The sequence below is a fragment of the Ciconia boyciana genome, chromosome 2, assembly GCF_034638445.1.
Source record: "Ciconia boyciana chromosome 2, ASM3463844v1, whole genome shotgun sequence".
Lineage (NCBI taxonomy): Eukaryota > Metazoa > Chordata > Aves > Ciconiiformes > Ciconiidae > Ciconia > Ciconia boyciana.
Window position 1 is genome coordinate 118,445,169 of NC_132935.1, and position 17,344 is coordinate 118,462,512.

Consider the following 17,344-nt stretch of genomic DNA (forward strand, 5'->3'; position numbering starts at 1 on the left):
AGAACAGAGTAGAAAAGCTCTGGTGTTTAGTTTGGTGACTTTAAAGCTGCAAGCATGTGAACTAAAGGTATTCTATATGAAATATTTCAGTTGCAAATAGCTGGGTCGAAGGAGTTTGTGATACTGGCTCCTCAAGTATCACATTTCATTAATGCACAGGAGCAGCATTTTAAAGCAAAAATGATACTGTGTTGTGGAAACAGGTGAAATCGTGATTAAAAATTTGCTCAGAAATGAGAAGAATTGTAGGATATTCTTGTTTGCAGTGCCAGGGTATTGGAGGGATCTCTTCCAGATACACGCTGTATAGCCCCCCCTGAGCTGTCTCTTCTCCAGGCTGAGCAGTCCTAGTGCTCCCAGCATCTCCTCTTGTGAAAGATGTTTCAGTCCCTTAATCATCTTTGTGGCCTTGAGCTGCACTTGCTCCAGTAAGTCCATATCTATCTTGTACTGGGGAACCCAAACTGGACACAGCACTCCAGGTGCAGCCTTGCTAGTGCTGATTTCTTCGCTACAGTATTAAACTAAGAAGTCTGTGTTGTACAATACTCAGTGTGACCATTTGGATAATTAACTTTACAATGTGGCTGTTTGTCAAGCAGAGAATCTGTTTTAAATCTTAGTTGGTACTTTAAAAAAAAAAAGTTTGTGGGCTTTCTCCCCACCCTCCTGTAATGCTAATCTTCTGCTGAGACTGCAAGTCCAAACAGCTTACCTATTATACGAGTGACTAGGAAATACACTACTTGCCCTCGTTTCTTATGTTGATGCTCTTGTCCATTTTAAAATTCAGAAGCATTGCTTGCAGTTCTTGAAAGACATTTCATTTGCTCGTTGTTCTGTGGGGGTTTTGTGGTTGTTTTGGTGTTTTTTTTAAAGGTTAAATTCAAGAAACGTTTTTGATATGGAAGTTTTAATTAGATTTTAAAACAGACTGTAAGAAGTATTAAGATTAGAGTATTACTCAAACAATACCCAATTATGTATTGTGAGTCTAGGCTTTCCTGTTACAGTGTGTTAATTTGTTGAGCAGAAGTTTTCTAGGGAATGGTATTATTCCTTGTAATGTCTCTGAAAGCTTAAATTCTGTATTCAGTTTGAGATTTAGCAAAGAAGTATTACTCGTAATACTTAGCAAACATCCGAACAGCCTCATGTAAGTTATTTCAGTTGAGGCCAGAAGTTATTTTAGGCTGAGAAACTATTTTGGTGGTGTCTTGTGTTTTTTGTTTTTTAATTTAACTTGTTACACTTCCTCTAGCGGATTTGCCATTGTGTATTTCCAAAATGCGTAATCCGGATCTACTGAAAAAAAGACATTTGAGCATTGTTTATAAATATTTATAAACTGCTGTGATACTCCCAGATCAGAGATGATTTAGTAATGTGATGAAAAATTATTTCCTGGGAAAAAAACACACGAGTTCCTTAGAGGTTAATGTAATATTGGAATGCAGACTGAGAGTCTTATAGGTAAATAAACCACATAAAAAATCAAAAGTTAAAGTCACTGGTGATTCTAAAGTATATATATACTTGAAATTAAGTCTTTGCCAACCCCAGAAAATCAGAGGTAGTGGGGCTGCCCGCTTACCCCCAGATTTAGGGGTAAATTTCCCCCTTCTAATATATGCTCACAATTGGCAGTGGCGGCTGAAACAAAGGGATAATTTTCTTTACCGATGGACCAGTTTGTATGTGTGAAAAAAAGCCAGTATTATTTTTGACAAAGTTTCCAAAAACATTTTGATGAAGACCTGAAGGGAGAACTTATTATGACAGTGTTAATTACAGTTGTTAACTTGGTGCTCAAGAATAACTGGAATGGCATCTTTGATCTCCTAGTATCTTCGTTGTCTTGTGTCTCGGACAACTGTAGCCCTACCATGGAGGTGTCTCTACTGGCTCCAGCAATTGCTTAAAATAGTTTTATTTCCTTTTAGTTTATATCCTGTGTTTCTCCCATAAAGTGTATGGGTGTGAAAAAAGTTAATTGGAAAAGTCCTGCTTACTTCCCTGTGGATGTGGCTTTCCTGTAGTGAAGCCCTTTCATGGTTTTAGAAAGTCAGAGGCCTTTGCACTGAAGTGCTTTGCATGGGAAGAGCTGAACAGGTATCCCAAAGCCTGAAGAGAAGAATGTGTCCCAGGGCACTGCTTGTTCTGTCTTTGAGCTGCAGTATGTAAGTGTAACCTCAGTAAGCCCTACCTCACCATTTCTTATGCTTGCCAGTGCCCAGTGAGGCTTTGGTACAAGGACTGCAGATGAAGGGACAGCAGAAAATCTTAACATTCTGGTGAAAATCTCAGGAAGGTTTATGCATGTGTGGGGGATGGAGGAAAATCTTACCCGCTGTTCCTCACTATATTTTAGCCAACCTTTAATTTTAACGTACATTCTTGGCCTTGCAAGTAGAGTTATTGAGGACTACACATAGTCCTTTGTTTCTGTGGCACTTTTTTCTACAAAAATCAGGGTAATTTTATTTAGAAGTACATTTTTATAGCCTTTATTAACTCATTGTTGATGTTCCTGTTCCGCTTCCTTAGTAAACCCGAAGAGTCAAGCCAGAACATACTGTTCCATTGCAACCTTTGTTAGCTCTATGGTGAGCATGTGTCTCACTGGAAGGATCTTGAAATCTTGATTTCACCTAAGCTTCTAGCCTGTCTGCTTGTTTTTGTTGAAGTGTTGTTTCCTTGAATGAAGAGTGTATTCTAAACTTCACTGATAGCCTAACCAAAATAGAAAAAATAAGCAATATCCTCCTTCCATGAGGTTGGGTTTTTTCCTGTTTGAAGAACTGCAACCAGATGATTGGAGGAAGGTAAACATTTTATTTAAAAAAAACCAAACAACAACAACAACCAAACAAAAACCAACCAACCACATCCCCCATAATCATCTAAGTAACAAATGAATTGTTATGTTTAGCAAATAAAGGTGAATTCCCCCCCCCTTCTACTTGCTATACTATTTGGAGCACTTAATTGTATGCCATAGCACTGTTGCTTAGAAGTGTTTTTTTGAGACAAAACCAGCTTATGTGTTTTACGTAGCCTCATTCACTTGACACTCATGATGGATAAAGAGGCAGTAATAGTTGCCTCTTCAGTATAATGTAATAACTTTTGTATGTTTGTAATTATTATATACATTGCTAGGAGCTCATAACAGAGCTGCAAAAACTGTGATGTTTCTGAAATCATAACTTAAAGTGGGGATGGACACCTTTATGATTGCCCAAATAATTACATAAATCAAATTACAGAAATTCATAGTGAGAACTGAATTTACTAGAATTCAACAAAATTAATAAAAGTCATGAGAAAATAAATTAGAACAAATTGTTGATAATCCATTAGTGAAATAAATGGACCAAGCTCTAGTTCAAACTTTATAGTACCTTCAGTTCACACATAACATTGAGTACTACTTTTTCTCCTCCATTGTAATTCAAAGAAAGGGAAAATAATGATACCGTGGTGGTAGTGACATCTAAATCTTTCCAGTCACTCTGGGAAATGCATTTGAAATGTATATGCTTACTTTTTTTTAATGGTGTTTTAAAATAATTATTAAAATAATTTGGTAGTACAAAATGTTTTTGAGTATTACAGAAGAGCATGTTCTCCGCTCATTGCACAGTTGCACTCTGCTCATACACGTTGTGTTTTGCAAACAGTTTTGCAAACTCATGGCATAAAAACTTAAGTAATGTCTAAACCTGATTTCACCTTAGTTTAACCTGTTTCTTGTTGAGGGCAACACCAAGGTCTTCCCTCAATATTATTTAATATCCCAAATAATTTATCTTTTGCATTTCTTTTTAAATTGGGGGTGATTGCTTTTGGTGCATGGAACTTGAAAAATAATTCTGAAATGAATCATTCAAATTGTGCTAGGGGAGGTTTAGATTGGATATTAGGAAAAATTTCTTCACCAAAAGGGTTGTCAAACACTGGAACAGGCTGCCCAGGGAAGTGGTTGAGTCACCATCCCTGGAAGTATTTGAAAGACCTGTAGATGTGGTGCTTAGGGACATGGCTTAGTGGTGGACTTGGCAGTGTTAGGTTAATGGTTGGACTCGATGATCTTAAAGGTCTTTTCCAAGCTCAACAATTCTATGATTCTGTGATTTTTCTTCTCTGACGTTTATGGCAGCAACGTTCTTTTTGTTGGGCAGATGTGCCTGTGATTTCAGCACACTTGGGGAAAAATACCAGTGCTTTCAATTTATTTTTCTTTTTTTTTTCTGTTTCTGATTTCAGATATTCCTCATAGTTATTCATATCCAGGACAGAGTATATAATGGGGAGAAAACTGGATCTTTCTGGCTTGACTGATGAAGAAGCAGAGCATGTGCTCCAGGTGGTTCAGCGAGATTTCAGCCTTCGTAAGAAAGAAGAAGAAAGGCTGAGGTAAGAATAAAAACATGGTTAAAAATATTGGTCTCTCTGGATTATTACAAACTGGTTTTGGGGGAGATGGGAGAACACAGCTTTTTTTGTGATGGTCTATGCATTAATAATCATTCCTATCACAGACAGACATCCAAACTTCTCCACATGAATTCAATTACTGAGTAGTAATTCATTTTTGTTTAGTCTATTCTGGCCTAAACCACAACAATGGTCTCTAAATCATCTGTTTATGTCGCCTGGGTAGATGCTAAGTAGTTGTTGACTTCAACAAAAACAGAAGTTTATGTTAAGAGAATTTTTTGCTTGCTGTGGTCAGTTCCTTTTCTTTTATTCAGAAACTTTGTCTATATGCAAACATCTGAAGGTGAAGAAGTTCAACCTATCTCTTTTCCCCAAAATAATCAGTGGGATGTGTTATCCATTGTATTGAAAAGTTAAATTTGCTTTTCGTAGTCCGTGTACAAAATGATTGCAAGCAGAAACAACCCAGAAGAAAACAAATGGAACTTCTTGCAAAGTAACTTTCTCAGCCCAGGAACTTCAATATGTGCCAAGGGGACTACTGACAGAGACCTGAATTGGTAGATACAATATTTTTCTTGTAGTTTCAATAATATTTCCTTGAATTATTTGATTTTTTTATTACCTTCTTTGAACACATCATTATTTATTCTCTAGAATGGTCTGAAGTCTCTATCTGTAGTTGGCAAATGCACATTCTTTTACCGTAGTGCTAGTATCACAGATATCATCTGTTTCTTTATCATTTAGCATCAAGCTGAAGTCAACAGAGCAGGAAGGTGACTGAAATAAACACAAAACTAGGCATATATATTATGTGCAATTGTAACTGAGAGGAATCCTATCTGTCAGTTTTCTGTTACTATTTTCTGAAACTACTTGGAACATTAGGAACAAGGAAGAAGGCTTGCGGCATAGGCCTAATTCAATTCTGGCATGCTGTGCAAGTTCTTGCTTGGGTTGGTAGTGCAAGCTTGCTGCAGGGAGGAAAGACTGGATGAGGATGGCACACAGATTTTTTTTTTTTCCTTTGTTTTGCCATGGGTTGTACTGATTATTTTTGGTAGTCTTTCACAACAAAGCCAAGATATTCTAGAAACAGTTTAAGGAGGGTGAGTGCGGGAGCTCTCTCTGGCTTTTTTTTTATGTGACTAGTTGTACCTTACTGGAGCAAGCATACCACAGTTAGCAAGTGCTGGGGCATCTTGCTTATTCTATACAACTAGACCCTGTAGTGAGAGGAGGAGGGGGAAGGATGTAAGGCACGCCCACAGAAAATTGATTGAAAGCCTGGATAGATAAAGTTTTTGCTGGTGTTTGTGTTTTATTATTTTGCTGCTGAAGCTGTCTATGAGGCTTGATAATTGAATGTTCACAAGCAGAAAACTGGTGTGAGAAGGGAGATAAAACACTGGAAAGGTAGGAGAAACACACAGACTCAACTCAGCTTATATATGAGTATGCAAATTTTTTTCTCTTGAGTGTAGTTCATGCCTTGTGCAAGTATTAAAGTATATTAAAGTGCTGCAAATAATGAGCTATACTGACAAAGTCAAAGTTCTGAAATATAGGCTGATATTTAAGATATGAATTTAAGTAATTTTAATGACCTTAAAAATTGCCAGTGAAGTTCAGAGCTTACTTCTGACTTAAAAGCTATGACTTTTTTTTTAATCAGGCTATTCCATTATTTTATTTTATTTTACAAAATGCAGAGTTAAAAGGAAAGATGTAGCAACACATCTTTTTATCTTACTATGTAATAGAAAATGTAATCATATAAGAAACTTATACCTTGCTATAGATTAGATTTTTCCAGGCTGTAAGAAAGCAGATTAGTTCTTGTGTCTGCTTTTGATATTCTTGGGTCTATTGCATTTGTTTTTAGAAAGTTATCAACTGGCAAAGTCTACAGTATAGTTTCACTTTAGAAGCATTGTCAAGCTTTGTAATCTTTTTTTAAGAGAAAAAACCTGATATATATATATTTTATATGTTAGACTGCTGTTAATAAATTCAAAACCAAGTTATATCTGAAGGTAGGTTTTTTCTTCCTGTAATTAATTCCAGGTAGCAACATTAGTCTTTGGATGGAACTGTTGAAGCTTTCGCATGTGATACTTTCTTAAAATAGGGTTTCTGTATAATTCTTCATACCATAGATAGTTTTATTTTTGGGTGTTTTTTCCCCACAAGGATTTAAGTAGCTATTTCACAGATCTCTCTCTGGGATTATTCCCATTGGGAGCAATTATTTCTAAAGATCAAGAACTACTTAAGGGAATACATGACACATTTCCACTATATCAGGACAACAATGAAAGCTAAGAAAACTGAGTGGTTGATGGCTTCAATTTTGCTTTGCTAGCAGAAGCTGAAGAGTTAAGTATCATACTACAAGAAATGAAGTTTATCTTCACTCCTAATAAATGTTTTCAAGGTAGTAAAGTAAAATGGCAACTGTTTTAGAGCTAACATACCAAAGTCTCTTACAATATTGCAGTTGTTACACATTAATTTATTATTCCATATTCTGTAAACAAAATGACATAATGAATGTGTGGAGAAAAGCTGTACTGATCATCTTCATTTTCTCCTGCAAAGCTGTTTTGAATCTCTCTGCAGTGAGAATTTTTAGCAGTGGTTCTCTAATTTAAATCTTTCTCCCAACTTCATGCTAGTGTTATCAGACAGGCTGCTCTTGTACATTTTGTGAAAAAATCAGTTGGCTAAAAATAGTAAGATAACAATAAGATAAACACATGTAAATAACTAGTGATCAGTGTGGTTGTTTTGTTATGCCTTACTGCTTCATATCAGTTCAGTTTCTTTTTTTGCAATGGCTCTCAGCCTGATACCAGATTAATATTATTTACTGGTCTTTGTTGCTTGTTCACCCATAATCTTTCTATTTTGATTATGTGTTGGTTCTGTTCTTTGGCAGTAGTGTTATGTTTTTATTTACTCCAATGTTAGTGTAATCATCCAGAGTCACTGAGGCTAAAATTGTAACACAAACTTGTAAATAGATGGGCTTGATTTTCTGTGAATCAGTTGAAGTAGACAAACCAGGCAGATCTGGCATAATTAGGAAGGTGATCAGTTTGAGTTGCTTGGCATGTGTGCTCAGGACTAGGCTATGGTAGTGCAGCCTTGTGTACCTCACCTCTGCTATAGAAGCTCTGCAGGCTGTCTCTGGGATACTGGGACATTAACAATCGTAGCTGGCTTTTAGAGCAAATTGACTGGACACACTAATCGTTTGTTTTCTTGTGGACAAATTTATTTTCTTAATCTTGAATTTCAGACCATGCATCTGCAGAATGTCAGCAATGGGGAAGATTGGACTGTTTTGAGGGTTGAACTTTTAACGTTTTGTTGTGTATAACATGTTCATCATATCTGCAGTTTGTGGTTTTTGCTTTTGAAATTTTTTTTAAAGAAATGGCAGAGGAGAACTTACAAGGCCAAATGTGTGTTTGTGAGATAGGCCTCTTTATGTAAACAGATGTCTAAAAGAGATTGCTGTCTTTTAGTTGTTTCCATTTACTGTCTGTGTATTCAGTTTTCCAGGCTGTCTAAATGTTCCACTGTTTATTCTGCTCTGCTGTGGGCAAAATCAACTCACCCTTTGGTTTCGTTTTTACAGTTACCACTGTATTTATAAACATGCTTGTCCATTTGTTTTGCGTTAGGAATGCTGAGAAGTCGGGCTGTTTTAAATAAGTGACATTATCATTTTACAGAAAAAAAATCGATGGATCATCTTATTGTGGTAGATGTTCCCAACCAGTTAAGTTTTAGCCATATGGACAGGTTAAAAGATGGCTGTTCTGATACTGAATTTAACGTTCAGAACGACTGCAAAGGGAGAAGAGTTAGAAGGGTGGGAAAGGGGCAGGCATAGAAAGGGCTCAGTGCTGATCAGCTGCCAACAGAGCAGATGCTTTACCTGTCAGCAGCTACTTTACTTTAGGAGACCATGGCCTAAGTGACTTAAGCTGTCTTCCTATAACCATTGGCTAACAAAAGTTTCCATCACCATAGTGAATGCTGAATCAGACGTTTATGTGGTGGTATTCTAGTGATAAACCTTAGAAACTTGCATTGGGCAGGGATGAAAAATATTTCTTTGCAGGAGACATGGTTCTCTTTTTAAATCACTGCTCTTAATCACCTGAGAAAAAGTATTTACAAGGAAAAATTACTGACATTCTGGTACCATATGGACATGTGATCATAACACGTTAATGACTTAATATAGTTATGTGGGGTCACTGGAACAGCACAAAGGAAGTGTTGAGAGTTGACTGTCACCCACAGGCAGAAATGTTACCACGTCTTGCCTGACGTTGTGTCTTTCGTAGCTGGGTTGGTGAATATCAGCTTTGCTGTCATTATGCAGTTGCATCTTCAGTTGTAGTAAAGAGAAACTGCAGTGATTCATGATCAAATCTCCAGCAGTGCTTTATTTGCAGAAGAGAGAGACGTGTGTGCTCACTGGAGGGTCTTCTCCACTCTGGGGGTTCTAATTTTCTCTTAGCCAAAGAATTGGTAAGGGATTAGTATAGAGCCTTGTGTAGAAGATGATGAAACATTTTAAATTGAGAGTACGCTTTCTTCTTTCTGCTCTTTTTACATTGTAGCCCATTGCAGCATGAGTAGATTTGTGAAGAGACTTCTTAAGAAACAAATTCTCATACCTGACAAAACCCAGAAACCAGTTTGATGCTTTTTCTTGTCAGACTACAGTAGACTTCAGTGTATTTACAGTATGGGTCATGGGTCTTGTAGTGGATAAAATATTAAACTCTTTCCAACCTCTGTTAATTGAAATATTGTCTGTGTGAGTCATGTCAAACTGGCAAAATGCCAAGTCAGACATTTGGGTAGTGATCTGTTGATTATGCATATCAGTTCTTGTTCCTCCTTCCTGTGGCAGTCTTGTATCAAATACCTTAAGACAAACACAAACCAACCAAAAACTCTGTCTTCCCTCCTCTCCTTGCCTCCAAAAAAAGCCATTTTAAAGCTGTTTTCCTAGTGAGGAAGGAATGGGATTGGTCTCATCTCCACAAGCTTCAGAGTTCAAGCAGATGAAATTCTGGTCAATACCTTGTTGCTTGAAGTGATTTCATAAGGTCAGCCTGCCTGCCCTTCACTCTGATGAACAGTGTGGGGAGAACACAAGGAACATTCCCATCCATTACTCTGATTTTTTTGTAGCAGGTAGGTACTGTTCTGGTTCCTGTGCCTGCTCATTAACTCCTCAAGGGATCCAGAGAAGGAGGCTGTAACATATGACTTCATATCCATGCTTCTGCCCATGAGGCTTGAGAGTAAGGCCACACTGTGCTAAGGAGAACAGCTAGCACTTCTTTATGGGCTGTCCTGACACATGTATTCTCTCCCTGTGATAAAAAGTCTTAGAGCAGTTTACTGAGAAAGGTGCTCTTTGTGATTCCCACGTTAACACAGCTGCACACTTCTCCAGTGCAAGGCTCTGCTGAGCTGTCATAAGTTTAGCACTCATCTGTCTAAAATTATTTTTGAGTGCAATGAATGATTCATCAGAGTCATAGCTGTAACTTAGTATGTTATTTTGCTACTGCTTTGGCTTATAAAACAAGATTAAAACATATCTAGGGCAGTACAGCTGTTTCCTGGACGTAAGGGTTCATTAACAAGTTTAAAAGCAAGACATCTTTATTTATGGATTATCACCAGTTTTGTTACATAATGTTCTAAGATGCAAAGAAACCTGTTTCCTAGCTCATGCAGGCTCTTAGGGTTAAGAGTTATCAGTAACTTCATCTGTGTACTAGATGCCTTACACTGTTACTGTGTAGCCCTCTCTCAACAGCAGTGTTTAATGTTTTAACAGATATCCCTTAGTTGTAGTCTCAGGTCAGGGTAAGTTGCTTATCAAAAAATAGTTAGTGACTTGGATGAATTTTACATGAAAGCCAGATAGCTAATGGTTGTTTTTGCTGCAGAGTCAGTAAGGATGCACTTTAAAATGCATTTAGAAACTGTTACTTGTCACTAATTTCAAGAAACAGTGATCCAAGTGTGCTGCTTGCTGTCAATGCTGTGCTTGGGGTTAGACAAGGAAGTAGGTATCTCAGCAATGATACAACCTCCCACTTCATGTGCGGTGCAGCACTGTTTAGTTTAGTCTTCCTTTACTGTGATTTGCCCAAAACTCCCTCCTCTAATACCACAGGGTCCTGGTGCAAAGTTAGTGCGTAGGTTCTGCTGACTCAGCATTGGTCCCTGCTCCACCTATAAGCAGAGAAAGTGATTGCAGTTGACAAGAGGGTAGGATGTAGTTTATGCTTTACAAGAGAGAAATCAGGGCACTGGAAAGAATCTGTCATTAGAAGCAAAGAACTTTCTGCTGTTGAAGTTATTAGGTTTAGGTCCAAATTTTTTCTGCCTAATTGAGGGAAAAATGCCAGGGTACTTCCAAAGAGCAGCTTATGTTTAGGTGCCTATAAAACCAGTTCTGTGCATCTTGCTTGTGCATGCTTGTGACCATAATGGGAACCCAGTATGACTGTCCTTGTTATTTCAATGCCGTATAGATGCTATAGGGAAAGCATGGATGGAACTTCTCAACAAGTTATTTGGCAAATGCAGGACCTCATTCCCAAAACTGTCATTCTTGAATTTTGTGCCAAGTATTTTAATACAGGCAATTCCAGGTGTGAGTTTTGGCTTTTAAAAATTTTATATACAAATGCAGTTTCAACTGAGAGGAAATGCTGGTGAACCAAGCATGAAGAAACATAAGAGACGATGCTTATGAAAAGGTGCAAAAAGGAAAAGCCTAATTTTGGGGGATATTAGAGAAATTTTTATAGAAATAAATCTCTCCAGCTAAGACTTTTCAATATTGGACAGGCCATGGGAGATGTAGCTGAAATACAGCCCACATACACTGTGCCAGACTTGCATGACCTGTGGGTAAGTATTTAAAGGAAGCAGTATGATGTTGCAGAGATGTTATAAAACTTATTGCAGGCTTTTTTGTGGTAATTTGGTCTTCGTTGTGGGTTATGACTAATCAAATTAATGACCATAGTTTAGCCAAAAGTGTGCCTAGTGATAATGAATAGCTATAATGTAAAATCAATATTTAATCTCTGATATCTTGTGTATGAAGAGTCTAAACTGTTAAACATGATTTGTAGGAGTAATCTTCTCTCACCTGACTAGCCCTGCAGAAGGGATGTTCTCTTGAGTATGGACTCCTGTCTGTACAATTCAGTCACACTGAAAATAGTTGCTGAAAATGTTAAAACTTAAGTGCCTTTTTCAGAGAAAGTGCTTCAACTTTTTTCTGAAGAAACAAGATACTGATCTTGTTAAATATGTTACACACTATTAATTTATCAGAAACCTCTTTATTAAAGCTCAATGTTAGTTCATGGGAAACATGTACTGAAGTTCATGGGTTGATAGAGGGAGTCTGCTGAGGGAGGAGGTTACTGGGGAAATTTTGTTACGCTGTCCTTAAAATCTGTATTCGAGGCTCTGTCTGAATGCCATAAGTTTCTGGAACTTGCCTTGGGCATGAGGGTGAACCATATGGACCTCTTGAGTTTTATTCCCCATTGCCCTGTGAATTCAGAGTTGTTGATTCTGTAGAGGTTAGCTAGATCTGGGCAAACACCACATTGAAAGTTGGGCTCATCTACTGTGTGTCTGTCATCTTTTTACCGTACTGGACCAAAGTGCGAATGTATGAACAAAAAATGATGATTTTCTAGTCTTGTGTAAGCACTGCTGGGCTAATAATTAGCCTAAGAGACACAAACCCATAATCTAGCAGGTAATCACTGAAACATTCAGCCTTTGGTAAAGAAAACTTGTTTTATTAGTGGGAAGATGGAGAGTGTGGACACCCTCATGGACATTAAATGAAACAGGGTGCTGGAGAGCAGAAGAAATTATCTTATGAGGTGCTTAGCCTTTTTTTTTTTGTTGTTGAGCAACCAGCGAGTTTGAGATGTGTGAAATGGATGGGTCAGTGTATGTATTGTGTTGTCTAAAGTAAAGATTAAGGTTTTTTGAAAGGGCGATAAGTGTCTGGTTCAGAATCTGATGCTTCTGAAGATGAAAACTGAAAGCAATAGTGCCTGCAGAGGTGACTTTCCAGGAACCAGTTTAAGCTGCTAGGAAGAATGTGAAAGAGCACAAGTGTCAGGTCATGGACAGTTGAATTTCAGGGTCTTGCTCCAGAGGAGAAAGGTCTGAACAACTTATCTGCACCTTGGGAGTATGGTTTAAATCCAAAGCTGGAAAAGCCAAATGAATACTGTGCACTGGGACACCCACCTCCTGGATACTCTTAACTTCATGGGCTTGTTTTTATGACATCTATGGGCTGTTACTGTAGTGCTTGAAGTCAGTTAGGGATTGCTGCAATTAAAGAAGTGATTAAAAGGTCTGTGGATATGCTGGATGAAACCTATGGCTTTATTGGAGGAGTGTGTTTTTTATCCAGCTTATGTAATTTTACAGGTCAGGATCTTGTATCAGCTTACAGTTGTTATCTATGCAAGCCTAAGTCTACCTTAAGTTTTGGGTTCTCTATTCAGGTGTTACTATAGTAGTACAATTAATAGTACTTTCCCAAGTTATGGTAAAACGTGTAAATAAATGTGAACAGAACGGCTGCATAACGTAACTTATTCAGGGTTTATTCTTCGTATTAGAGTTCACAGTACAGAGATGCTCTAAATGTATTTCCATACAATGTTCACTAAGTTGTAAACAATACGTGCTGAGTCTTACAGTTTTGGAAGAAGTGTTGTATTTAAAATGTGTGTGGGGGGGTTATGCCAGAAGGGAATGGTTTTACTGTGAGTTTCTATAGCAACATGCTGTAGACCTGTCCTTGGTTGCATCAGTCTGGATGGATCTGTCTGAAGCTGTATGGCTTCCTATCTTAAATATACTCACCTTTTGGTTTTCAAGAAAATAAGAGATACTGCTCATCATTGTGAAGTTTGTCAATCTGAAATCTGACTTGTCATTCAGATTTGAAATTTGACTTGTTAATACTTTTTTTTTTCAGAAACATACGCGTTATGGAAGTTTAAAAGTACACATTTAAGAAACACTAATGTCTGTGAAAGGAAGAGACTTCTGCTTCTACCTAGAAAGCAGTAACCATTCTTAAAAAGTATTATAATATTTCAGAGATACTAGATTTAAGAAAAAGAATATTGACTGGAAATTTGATTTGCCGATGCTTTTATTTCAAGAGGAAGTATTGTTGGTGAATCAAGGGATAGTCTTCGCCTTTGCTTACTTAAAGAATTTCCATTCTCTATGTTCTTCATAGACAATGAAGTCTCTCTGGTCTTTTTTGCACCAGTTCCTGTGCCTTCAGTTGAGAGGAGAACCAAGAACAGCTGTAAGTAGCAGCACAGGAAGGTGGCAGAGTGGAAGAGGGCTGCCATGAAGTTGAGTTGCCCTTGTGCACTGAAATGAGTGTAGAGCTGTCTCCTACTGTCCGTGTTTTTTATTATAAAAAGGTGCGTTTTGAATACTTGCTAATACTTCCTTTCTGAAGCCTATGAAGAACTGAAAGTGTGTCAGAATCCACATGGCAAATAAATGTTAAGCATGTGGAAGCAGCACTCAGAGAAGGTAAGGCCACTGTATTAGAAGGAGCAAAATGAGTGTGGTGTTCACTATGCTGAAACTTGGAGTGTGTCACAGGATCTGACTCGAACTATTGAATCAGCACAGGTGAAAGGGAATCTTAGCAAATTGCTGTGGTGAGTTTGTATTCACCCAACACCTCATCCTTCAGGTTCTCTAGAACTCTTAATTGTCATGTGTAGCTTCCTACTTAAAGCTGTGCCAGAGGAATGAGCTGTGCTGAATGGGATACCAGTTCTTAGAAATCTGTCCTGAGTCTAGGAGCCTGTGTCATGAGAAGTTCATGGAAAGACAGCTGCTTTGTAAGTTAAGGTTTAATAAAACACGTGCTGGATTCTTCACCATTCTACCTCATTCCAAAATGAACCATTGCAAACTATGATCTGCTTACTTTCCAGAAATGTCACAATGTGTAGCTAGAGGGGAGCTCAATTTTTAGTGTTTATAAGCACGTTCTGTGTTTATGGTGAGATCTAAGGACTGCCAGACAACTTTCGCAAGGGAACGGAGCTGACTGAGTTGAGGTGTATGTTAGAGAGAGCTGATCTTTGTTTCACAAATGGCAAAATTCTCAGCATTTTTCTTTCTAAATGAAATTGGTGAACATTTTCAGCTAAAACAAAAAGGGGTATGCATGTGTGGGAGAATTCCAAAGATGTCAAAACACTTTGTCAATGCTTCCAAAGTGGTGTTTCAGAAATGCCTTTGGAGATACTTTCTAACATTTGTTGGTTGCATGTGTGAAGTAAAACAGATTTGCTTTTGTTACCTTTGTGAAAATAATTTTTAAAAGAAAGAGTAGTAGTGTAAATTAACATGTTAAGTTTTTCATTTGTAATGTTTTAGGCATGCAAAAATTATCATCTGTATCTCAGCTGAGGGTGGTACGCAAGTTAATATACCATAAAGTATTGCTGTAATGGGTGCTACCAAAGTATATGATCCGACCCTATGATAAATGTGAACTAATTATAACTTACCCTTGAGGGGTACAGTAAGGAGCTTCATGTTTGCTTAAGGGAAGGAACTAACATATAGGCAGTTACTACAGTCGTACTTTTCACTGTAATTGAACCTGGGGTAAGTTGTTAATCTACTGTTGCCTTTATTGGCAGTTGGTGTATATTTGGCTCTGTGCCTGAGGTTAGAGCAAGTCTTTGAACTGCACATCAGAGAAGACACTGTACCAGCCTGTTCCTTTATTTTTGATTGGAATGAATTATAATTAGTCAATATATTTGCTTATGCCTCTCTTCCTTTATTGCTTTAATCCTTTGATTCTCCTTCTAGTTATGACTTAAAGTTCTCCTGAAAGCAGCTCAACTCAAACATACTTTCTTTTTTTCTTTTTGTTCTATGGTACTTTACTAAAATTTAGAATGGGTAAAATAATTTTACTATTACTGTTGACTGCTATCCAAACTCCATGAAAGAAAATATATAAATCTCTCTATAAAGCTGGTTTACAACAGGATTAGTATCTTAGAGAATCATAGTAAGTCTTCATTAATGCAGTTCTTCAGTGTATTACAAAGCTGCAAACCTAATACAGCCTTATGGCAAATTAGGTGTGGTTCTTGATACAGTTTGGATTATAATTTGGCTAGTAAATATCAGAGGATATAGGCTGCAAATGGTGTAGTGTTTCTGCAGCACTTCCAGCTTGAAAGGATATTCTGAAATTATCTAGTTTTTGTCAAGCACATTGGAAATGAAATAATTTGGAAACAGCACAGAACTCAATGTTTGCATCTCAATCAAAAGAACTTTAAATCAAGAAGCAACTAAAAGAGAAGCTTGTTGGAGGTGGCAGGGATTTAATCAAATTTTTCTGCTGTTTAGTCTCACCAAAAGTGTTTTTGAACAAAAGTGTCTCTAATGTTTCTCTTGGCTACTGCATCATTTGTCAGTGAGGGTGGCTGATTATGTGCTGGTGGCATCTCCTTTTTCCCCACTCGGTTTTCATCAATGCATGATGGACTTCCCAGTTTTGCTCTGAGCATAACACTAGGAGGGAGGGGACCATTGTATTGTGATAGAAGACCTGTCATTAACAGGAGGGTAGTTCCTTAGTATTGCCACTGTGGTCTTATGGTTTTTATACAGTTCTTGAATCTGCAGGAGGTGATGAGTTTCTTGCTTCTGTTTTGACTTTGGGTGTGTTTTTTTCCTTTTACTTTCCTGTTTAAGAAAATAAAATAAACTTGTGTGCTTCTAGTAGGAACATTGAAAATATGATTAATTTTAAAAGCTTTGTTGTAACTGCATCTAGGTTGTCAGTCATCCTGGAGGTAATCCTGTGGCCATCTTCCATTACCTTGGTCATACAAAAGAATGAACCTGTCTTTTCAGTTGATGTCACTTCAGTTGATGGCAAGATGTCACCTGTGATTCTGTCTTTTGAAAACTTTTATTTTAATGGATTGTGGACTAATATGAAAATAGTCAAATACTTGTACGACAGGTATGGAGTATCTCTGGTTAGATAGGAGACTGTAATCTAAATAACGTTGTCACTAGTAAAGAAATCTGTTCCATGCCATAAGATACCATTTGAAGTTTCTATATGCCTCATAAATATTGCCTGTTGATTTATCACTTATATTATTACAGGTAGCTGCACTTAGTGCATAAGAATGGAATGTGAATTTGTTTCATGTATAGCTAATTGGTTATCTAGATAAAGAAAAATCTAATTTTACTGTAAATTAAATAAAATTACTGTGAATTTATAATTTTTCCCTGTCACACTTTACACATTTTGGTTCTTGAGAACAGGTCTTTAATGATGACATAAAACCTAGTTAGCCAGTGCGATCTGTGAACTGACAGTTTTGTTCTATGGTAGGTGGTGAATCTGTGTAAAATTGAGTGGCTTTAAGTTCAAAAAGGAGCTCTTAAGCAGTTTATGTATCAGTTCAGGACTGGTGAATTGTCTGTGTCTCAGCAGGCAAAGTACAGTAGCCTGATCATTGTTTTTCCTTCTGCCACCTGGACTTTCATTTATTTTTTCCTTGTAAACTTTGGTTTCTTATTATTATTATATGAAGTTATATATAATACTAATAGTATATTAATATATTATAATATACTAATATGTATATTATATAATAGAATACTAATGAGCACAACCACACTGGCAAAGTGTGCTTTCAGAGTGCCAGAGCAGGTGAGAAATTAGAGGAAGACAGCCTTGGGAGTAAGAGGTTTATAATAAGTCAAA

The 17,344-nt window shown here is 37.3% G+C and overlaps 1 protein-coding gene across 2 annotated transcripts in view; it reads left to right on the forward strand.

Annotated features, from left to right (window-relative positions):
- The first annotated feature begins 4,309 nt into the window (after nt 1-4,309).
- MYRIP (myosin VIIA and Rab interacting protein) overlaps nt 4,310-17,344 on the forward strand; it is a 223,514-nt gene continuing 210,479 nt past the window's right edge. Inside the window, exons 1-2 of one of the 2 annotated variants that reach the window (XM_072851423.1) lie at nt 4,310-4,419; nt 5,531-5,555. In XM_072851423.1, coding sequence (XP_072707524.1) covers nt 4,310-4,419; nt 5,531-5,555 — 135 coding nt within the window. The remainder of the gene's footprint in view (nt 4,420-5,530; nt 5,556-17,344) is intronic. The other variant, XM_072851424.1, reaches the window with a different exon arrangement.